At 32.6% G+C, this 9,176-nt stretch overlaps 1 protein-coding gene across 1 annotated transcript; it reads right to left on the bottom strand.

Moving 5' to 3' along the window:
• On the bottom strand, positions 1-8,867 carry LOC145191770 (uncharacterized). Its single transcript, XM_080068937.2, has 6 exons — positions 8,758-8,867; positions 3,030-8,151; positions 2,438-2,840; positions 1,546-2,336; positions 643-1,050; positions 1-538 (listed from the first exon to the last, which is right to left on the bottom strand). The coding sequence occupies exons 2-6, from the start codon at positions 7,945-7,947 to the stop codon at positions 171-173; spliced, it is 6,888 nt and encodes a 2,295-aa protein (XP_079925063.2). The 5' UTR covers positions 7,948-8,151; positions 8,758-8,867; the 3' UTR covers positions 1-170.
• Between the last annotated feature and the right edge of the window lie 309 nt (positions 8,868-9,176).

The raw sequence follows: 9,176 nt of genomic DNA, 5'->3' as shown, positions 1-9,176 counted from the left end.
TTTTTGTTAAAGTGATTTGTATAAAGTAAAGAGGTTATGTAAATGACAAATTGAACACGTGATTAAATAACAATAACTTCAAAACGCTAACTAAAAAAAATGGTTGCTCGGCTTCTTGTGCGGCTCTTTCAAAAATAAAGAAAAAGATTCTCTGTCATATTTAACCGAAGTTACAAGCGGTGAAGGCTCATTGCACTCTGGGCAGGAGTGCTTTCACTTATAGGGAAATACCTTTCCCAACAAAAGTGGATGGGTCCACCAGGTCGATTTGTGGCATTTAAAGCTCGACATTTTTCACATCGGAATTTGCTGTGACCCTTTGGAATGTATCTTGCGTGACGTAGAAGCTCACTTTCATCAATTTCCATCTTTAAATCTTGATGCCTACTTGTATGTGTAGTTCCGTCTAGTTGCGTTGCAAAGTCGTCATATCTCTCTTGGTAATCCTTGTCGCTGACCGTGGTATAAGTAATTTGAGAGTACCCCCCCAGGCTGTCATTTGACATGAAGTTTTGTCTGTTTGAAAGTAAGTTTGATCCTAAAAGATTTTTAAAATTTGAGTTTTTTATTAAATAGTAAAACATCTAATTCACTATTAGGAAGTCATGTGCTCATTTAGAAGTTAAGTTCATTATAACTTACCAGATTTTCGATGATAAAGGTCAACGTCCATTTTCATATCGCGATAACTCCTACTTCGATTTTGGCTGACATATTCGGTGTTTTCTAAAACGTTCGAGGAACTAATTTTATAATGTTGCTGGGTTGTAATTTGCTGCATTTTCATGTTTCTTGGGAGCGTAGCTGAGTGAGTGATTGTTTTGTTGTTGTTTTCTCTTGAGGTGTTTCTTGGTAAAGTCTCATATTTTAGGTTTGTAGAAAATTCATATTCACTATTGGCTTTAATAAAGCTTGAAATAGTGCTTTCCTCGTTTTTGTTCATACGAGACAGTGGAATTCCTTCTTTTGTAATGATGTTTTCAGAAGATGACGATTTTGCTGTGTCTGGCTTAAATCTCTTTATAGCATTTGGACTTTCTGATTCCCCTTCTAAAAAAATCAATTGGTAAATGAAAAACGAGCGCCAAATAATGATAATAATAGTAATAATAATAATAACAAAAGTAATAAAAATAATAATAATAATAATAATAATAATAATAATAATAATAATAATAATAATAATAATAATAATAATAGTAATAATAATGATAATAATAATAATAATAGTAATGGTAATAATAATAATAATAATAATAATAATAATAATAATAATAATAATAATAATAATAATAATAATAATAATAATAATAATAATAAATAATAATAATAATAATAATAATAATTAATGACAATAATAATAATAACTAATGACATAATAATAATAAATGTAATAATAAAAAAATAATAATCATCGAGTTGAAAAGTTTTTTCTTATATAGTTTTTTCCTGTGTTGCAGTTACTAAATTTAAAATAATTCGAAGTAATTGCAAGTTGAATGCATAAAGTTGCAAATAAAGGAATAAAAATAACATCTTTTAAACCTTTGTTAAACAATAGTTTCACTCTTGCTCTTTCCATTCGCTCCATTTGCTCCAGCTCTGCTTCACTAAACTGTTTTTTAATTGTTTGTTTTTTTTCCGAAGCGTACACTTCATCTTTTGAATTTCCCCCGCTAAGCCGCTGGGAGTATGCTTTCGTTACGCCGCTTTGTCTTGGTAGCGTATGTGATCTTTGAAGTTGAACCGATCGTTGGTTTTCTAATGCTCTATTATCATCTAAATAACTTGATTGATTAGAACGCGAGGTCTGGGGAGAATTTCGATAAATTTGTTGAGTTATTTGGTTTTGTGTATGTTGAGCGTGTTGCATATGTACTGAAGTCTGACGTGTCTCATTTTGTTCACCATGGTTTGATGCAAGCGTTGGCCTCATCTGATTTGACGGTTCGACAGGATGCACTAATCTTTGTTGGCCTTTTAAAAGAGCATTATTTTGGGTTGTAGACCCGTTTTTTACAATCTGTCGTATTTCGGAACTGTTTTCCTCAGAGCTTCTAGTAAACGAATGAAGATTTGAAGATGATGATGGTTGACGATTTAACGATTGGTTATCTACATTATTAGAAGTCATAAAACTCGTCATTTGAGAACCACTTGATATCGTGTGTGAACCAGGTGACATCATTTGTGAACCAGGTGATATCATTTGACGAACTGGTTTGGTTGGCGCATTTTTACCGCGATTATCTTTATGGAAAATTTTCTCTTGATCTTGATGATCTTCGTTTATTGAGGTAAAATTTGAATCATCTTTTATTCCAGATTGCTTCGTACTAAATATTTAATTTTTTAACATTACAACACTTAAATTTCTTGAAACAAACTTTTTGATTAAAATTATGACTTGATAAAATAAATACCAGTTAATGATTACCTGCTGTTAGTTCTGCGATCAACTTTGGAGTAAATTTCCTCCGTTGTCTCCAGTCCTCCACTAAATTCTTTTTGACTGATATTTCTGTGTGTTGTTGACTCGCTTTTCTCTATTTTTTGAGAAAATTCTTTTTTTAAATCGCTTCTTGTTTCAATTTTTTTTTGATAAAACGACGAATCGCGTTTTACTTGTTTTCTTTCGACAAATTGATCTTTATCTACGACTTCTTCTTGTCGCTCAAATGAAAGATTTTCCATTCGGTTTCCTGAATCAACTGGCGAATTCCAGTTTGAGTTTTTTTTTATTCCCTCAATCAACTGCTGCCGAATATTACTTTGCAAACGTTGTTTATCTTTTTCCTCGCTATTTTCAACGGGTGCCGTGAAAGTAACGTTTCGTGAACCTGTTTTTCAAAATAATAAAATATTGACAACTATCTCCACAGTTTTGTAAACACGTTTTAAAATGAGGTTCTTTTGTCTAAAGCAGGGAGTAAAAAACTGAGCATCATTTTAAAAAAATTTAATTGGATTAAATTCAAAAAACCGGCAACCGATTGTTAAATTCAGTATTAACTTTGAAGAGCTCTCACCTTGAATTTTATGGAGCATGGCTTGTTCTTGCCTCGATTTCATGGCTTCAGTCAGCAAATCTGTGCTGCTGTTAGATTCAATTTTTGTTGGATTTTTATTTCTTGAACTTCTCCTCGATTCTCTTTGTATTACTGTATTTTCGTCGGAACTGCTTTCCGCATCATTGCTTCTCCTTTTTTTTCTTCTTTCTTCGCTTAATCTTCTTCTTTTTTGAATTTGAGTTTCCACTTCTGAGCGCTTATTTTTGCTCTCTCGATCATCCAGCTCTGAAACATTTAATTGTTTTATGTCCGTCATAGATACTAATTCCGCGGTACTCGCTATACTTTTATTTTTCTTGTGTTCTCGTCGTACCGGTGATCTTCCACGATTTATGTCTGATTGATTCAATTGATTAACATTTAATTCTTTCTCTTGTGATCTTGGCAAGTTTTCAAAAGCGTCCTTTGGTGGACCTCTATTATTGTCAAAAATGTTTGCTGACCTCAACTCTTTTTCAATTTGATTTGTTCTCTCGGAGTCGTGCTTCAATTTATTACAAGACTGGGTTTTTGAATTATAATAATTATTATCGTGAGATTCACGATTTCTTGCTAAATGAAAATCTTTTGTTCTTTCTTCTCCTGTTAAATTTTTCATTCTATTTTCTTGGTATGTCCTCTTGGCGTCAATTTCTTTTATTTGGTTCTGCTCTCTCTTTGTTGCCGTTTGATTTTCAAAAGAAAATGCCTCGTATTTTTCAGGGCTACTCAGCTGTTCGAACTGTTTTGATTCTCTAATACTTTCAGTCAATTCGCTCCGAACAACAAGATTTAGTTTCTTATTGAGGCTATCAGACGAAACCGATTCCTGAAAAATTTCAGAATGTTGTTGCGCTGTTGAAATAACGTTATGCACCCTTTGTTTGGTTTCTTCCTTGGTGTAAAGTTGCGCTCTTTCTATGTTGGCTTCTTCGTTAGGGCGGGCTTTATCTGAATTTACTTTTGTTCCATCGATTGGATGATATAAAAAGTCTTTTAAAATGACTTCCTTCTCTTGGAGTCTGGAACGTATTTTTTTATGATCTTCCTGATTAAAAGCGGTTGTAGATATTATTTCCGTCAACGCATCTTTAGAATTTCCAGAACCTAAAGCAAAAGAATGTACACTTTGGTTTTGAACGCTCACATTTTGTACACTTTGGTGTTGAATATTTTTCTCATCGGTATGAATGTAAAGTGTTCTGCTTTCTTTGCCGAGAATATGATCATCATTAAGGATTGGATTTTTAGTTTCTATATCATTATCAACACTTTCTTTGTTATTAGAGAGAATTTGGTGAAGCTTATTATCTTTTTCATTTGGAACTACAGCTTGTATTTTTCTATCATCGTCAGGTTTATGGAATCTTGTTTCTTGCTCGTCCAATGCTGCATGTCGTTGATAAGATTTTGTCTCCTCCTTATTAGCGATTGTAGCTTGTAATCTGCTAGTCACCTCATTACCTAGATCTTGGGTAAGTCTATTGTCTTGCTTGTAAAAAACTGAATGTTGTATTTTTTTATCTTCTTCGTAAATAGCCTTGTTGTGATGAACTCTGATTTCTTTTTCATTTGAAAACAAATCTTCTTTTCTATTTTCTTCTTCATTTGAGAGATCTTCTCGGATTTTTTTCTCTTTGTCAGAAACAACAGCTTGTATTTTTTTAGAATCTCGTTCATTAAAAGCCACTTCTTGTATTCTTCTACTTTCTACTTCACTCGACAAACTTTGATGGAATTTTCTATCGTATTCATCAGTAATCACTGTTTCTATTCTTTTATTTTCTTCCTCATTGGACAGTTTTTGTTGAAACTTTTTATCTTGCACTTTAGAAGACATATCTTGTGTTTTTTTAACATACTCAATATTAGGTTGGTGGGTATGGAGTCCAATCTCTTGTTCATTCATAAACACAGAATGGACTCGATTATTTTTCTCATCGATTCCGTAGTTTTGATGGAGGCTTACTTCTTGTTCTTGAGAGACAAAAACGTTATCTCCTTTTGCATCTTCATCATTCGATAAGTGTTCATGGAATCCTTTTTCTTGCTCGTTAGCAATCACAGCTTGTATTATTCTGGTTTCTTCATTAGAAGACTGGTTTTGGATTACCATCATTTGTTTTCTACTTGAGTTCTCTTGATTGGAGAGATGTTGATGGAATTTTTTTTCTTGTTTATTTATAGCCATAGCTTGTGTGTCTTGGTTTGAGAGATGCTGATGCAATCTGTTCTCTTTTTCATTATTCTCTTTTTCATTAAAAATATTGGCTTGTATTTTTGTTGTAGTTTCTTTATTTGACGGATGTTGATTGTACTCAACATCAAATATATTCGAATCAGAACCGCTAACTTCAAACGTTCTTCTTTTTTCTTCGTTATCTTCGTGGTAAAATCCTTTCTCGCTGTTGTTAAAACCGACTGTATTTACTCTTTTATTTGACTCGTTCATTTCTTTAACTTGCAGTCGTAGGTTTTCTAACTCGGACTTTATCTCTCCAGTAAATATTTCAACTTTTCTTCTCTCATTGAGTTCAGCCAGATCTTTCATTTGTTGACGGAGATTCTCTAACTCAGCTTTTATTTCATTTCCGTAGGGGCTTGATATCTTCTTCTGTTTATCTTCCAAGATGCTCAGTTGTCCCCTTAGATTTTGAAGCTCAGCCATGAGCTTCGTCTTCTCATTAGTTTCATTTATTTTTTCTTGCTTCAGTTCTTCAAAACCTTTCAAATGCATCTTCAGTTTTTCCAGCTCCGATTTCAAGTAATCGTTTTCCTCCATGTGAAGAGTGCACTCACTGTTCATCCGTTTGAGCTCCGCTATTTCTTTGTGCATCATTTCAAACTGATCTTGATAATTTTGCTTTTCTTTTTGTATCAATTCCTTTTCGTCAAGAACTTCGCTTAAGTCGGATAATTTCTTCTTCAATTCCTCCGCTTCTACTTTGAGAATTTCATTCTGCTGTCCTTCAATTCGCCGTTGATTGGTTGCCATTTCAATTTTGGCTTCTAAATCTTTGAGAGTGTTCTCTAAATTCTTGATTTCTCTTTTTAGTTTTTCGTTTTCACTTTCCAGCAGTGTGCAATTATTTTTATATTTCTGGATTTCTTCTTTGTTGATTAAAATTTCTTCATTTAATTCTTTTAGTTGTGCTCTGTGTCCTTCGAAAGATTCTGATTTGGAGATTTTCTCATTTGAAAGATTCTCTTCTTTTATTTGCACAATATCATTTTGCAATTTTTTATTGGTTTTCACATGATCTTCATTCTTCTCCTCCAAGAGTATCTTCTCCTTTTTTAGACTTTCAGTTTCTGATTTTAACGAGTTATTGCGATCTCTCAAGAATTCAATTTCGTCATTTAATTTCGTCAGTTTCTTTTCCATATCGAGGCAGTAGTGGCGGTAAGCTTCTTCCAGTTTTTTAAACTTTTCGTGCATGCTGTTTTTGTAACCTTCATAGTCCCTGTCGTTTTGAAGCACTTTTTCTTCGGCCGCATTCTTCAATGATTTAAGGTCTTGGATTTCATTGTTCATAACGAGCTTTTCGTTCTTTGAGACTTCGACGAGTGTTTTTAATTCATTAACCTCTTTTTGAAATTTGACTTTTTCGCTTTTAAGAATATCATTGTCTTTCCGCAGTTGGCTATTATCTTGCCTTAAAGGCACCAATGTCTGTTTTAACTCGCTTACTTTATCATTTATCTCTTTTATCGCACGGTTTGCGGCATCTAAACTTTGCCTCAGGATATGATTATTGTGTGCTAACTGCATTTTCTCTTTGCCAGTTTTTTCGAACTTTTCTTTGAGTTCTTGAACCTCGTCTTCCCATTTCCTTTTTTGACCCTGCAACAAATTTATCACGCTCAATAGCTTGTTGTACTCTTTGTAACTTAGCTCGGCGTCAATTGTGTAGATATATTTAAAGGTATTGGAATCGAATGTTCCCGAAGATAATGTTGTCACGGTGCGTCGGGAAAAATCAACCGACGTCTGATCTTGTTTGGAATATTGGATTTTTGAAAACGTGTTGGAGAAGTTTTCTTCTTTATCGTTACTAGAAATTTTTTTAACTTTCGTGAAAGATTCCGTTACATTTTTTGTATGACTCTCGACATTTTGAACAACTTCATCCTCTTTATATTTTTGAAACAAATTTGATTTTTCTTTCTTATTCGAACTCGAATTTGTTATTAGAGAGTTTTCGGACTCTTTAAACGTTTTCTTGTTATAAAATGAGGTTGAATCATTTTTAGTTTCGATTTCAGTTGCTTTAACAAAATGCTTATCAGAAGAAATGTCCAAGATTTTGCTATTTGTACTTTCTAAAAGTTGAGAAGAAAACGGTTGCTTTGAATAATGACTTTCAAACGTTTGTCTTTCTAAACTTGTGCTACCATTCTCTGAATACGCGCTTTCTTCCAAGTTATTATCACTGCTTGAATATCTTGAAATGTCGCTCTTGAATGGCTTTTGTTTGTGCTTTCCAAAGGTGAATATTTCCTCTCGATCTTCCCTTTCTGAGTCGGAATATTGAAGATTCTTTGATTTTTCAGAATCATAATATTTGGTAAATGTCTGGATTTGGTACCCACCATCAACGTTTCCTATTGGTTGATATGTCCACAATGGATCAGAGCGTTTACTTAAAGGGACATAGGCTATTTTTTCCTTTTTTTTTCCTTGACTAGCTGCTGTACCTTGAAGCAACCTACTAGAGACCTTTGTTTTTATAACTCTTTTTTGAAGACTGGAAGAGACGTTGCTTAAGCTATTGTTTCTTTTTAACTGCGTGTCCTTCTCTTTCCGTTTTTCTAAAAACTCGTCTCGGGTCATTTCAGGCATAGAAGAATGCCTTTCGATAGAAAGACCTTGGTTTCTTAACTGTTTTGTATACATAATTAGTTTAAATGTAGTTTGCTAAAAAGCTAATTTTGAAGAGTTGTTTGGTTCACTAAAAAGAAGAGTCGGGATAGCTATTTAAACGAGAAAATATTTTTTTGTGTCTGAGTGTTTGACAACGAAGGAAGTCGAATTTACTGTGACAATACTCTCTTCTCCACCTTGGAGTTTGAAACGTAATGTACACTCAGCATCTAATACCTGTAACAAAGGAATTGTTTTAGATAAAAGCGATTTGCGACTTTAAAAACAAATTAACAGGATTTTGTATTCGAAAGATTCAATCCATTTTCTATAGAATTTCCGAAGCATTTTACGGAGATTCATGAGTTCCATTCATTAATAGCAAAATATGTATATATATACATATATGGTATGTATATACACATGTATGGTATAAAAATAGGAGTATTAATGAGATTGACACGTCAATATACATTTTCAATTCAAATCAACAAAAATAATAATTTAAAAAACATTCAAAACAGTAAAATGATTAAACGAAAACAAACCAAAATAAAACTCAAAATGAAAATACTCTCCCATAAAAAGTTCTATCAATCCTTATATTTTTTTAACGCCTGGATAGAAACCGATAGAAAAAGAAAAAACCTTTCTTCATTTTTTCGATGCGTTTTTGAAGTCCTCTTGGTTTTTATAAACAAAGGGGACTCAAGAAATCAATATTTTAACGAGTATCTGTAGAGATTTGAGAGGATTACATAATAATCCTTTATTCTTATCGCCTTTAACAAGATAAAATGCAATATCTAATAAACAGCATTCTTATTACACTTTAAATTTTACCTCATTTCTTCACCAAACGGCGCATTATTAGACGAATTCACTGTTTTGTGTCTTTAAGTTTTTATGAAACCTTAAATTATGACTTTTCTGATCTTTAATAATGGCCCTTTAAAAAATGCAAACTGTGCGGATACTTGCACGTATAATAAAGGCTTATCTCTTCAAAATAGTTGGAATTCGTATTTGTTTGAATTTTATTTTCAATCTTTTATTTAAAAAGATATTTCCTTTTTTTATCAGACCATTCGCTCCACAATCGCATAATTGTTTTTGATACGTAAAATATTACCTAAGTATTTATAAGTATTTACAAGCAATCAATATTAAATAAGTTTTTTTTAAGTATTTATAAGCATTGATGAGTATTTATGAGTATTTGTAAATGAAGAAATCAACCTTTTGCACAAAAGTTAAAGCAT

The sequence above is a fragment of the Hydra viridissima genome, unplaced genomic scaffold (assembly GCF_058129835.1).
Source record: "Hydra viridissima isolate aposymbiotic clone 2 unplaced genomic scaffold, HvirCarnegie_v1 scaffold_11, whole genome shotgun sequence".
In the NCBI taxonomy this organism is placed as follows: domain Eukaryota; kingdom Metazoa; phylum Cnidaria; class Hydrozoa; order Anthoathecata; family Hydridae; genus Hydra; species Hydra viridissima.
This window is presented reverse-complemented; position numbering and strand designations above follow the sequence as displayed.

Excerpts from the sequence above, each read along its gene's own strand:
- LOC145191770 (XM_080068937.2), bottom strand. The coding sequence starts at position 7,947 with ATGTATACAAAACAGTTAAGAAACCAAGGTCTTTCTATCGAAAGGCAT. Across the intron at positions 2,841-3,029 it reads CATGCTCCATAAAATTCAAG|GTTCACGAAACGTTACTTTC; the intron begins GTGAGAGCTCTT and ends TTTGAAAAACAG. Across the intron at positions 2,337-2,437 it reads GATCGCAGAACTAACAGCAG|TACGAAGCAATCTGGAATAA; the intron begins GTAATCATTAAC and ends TTAAATATTTAG.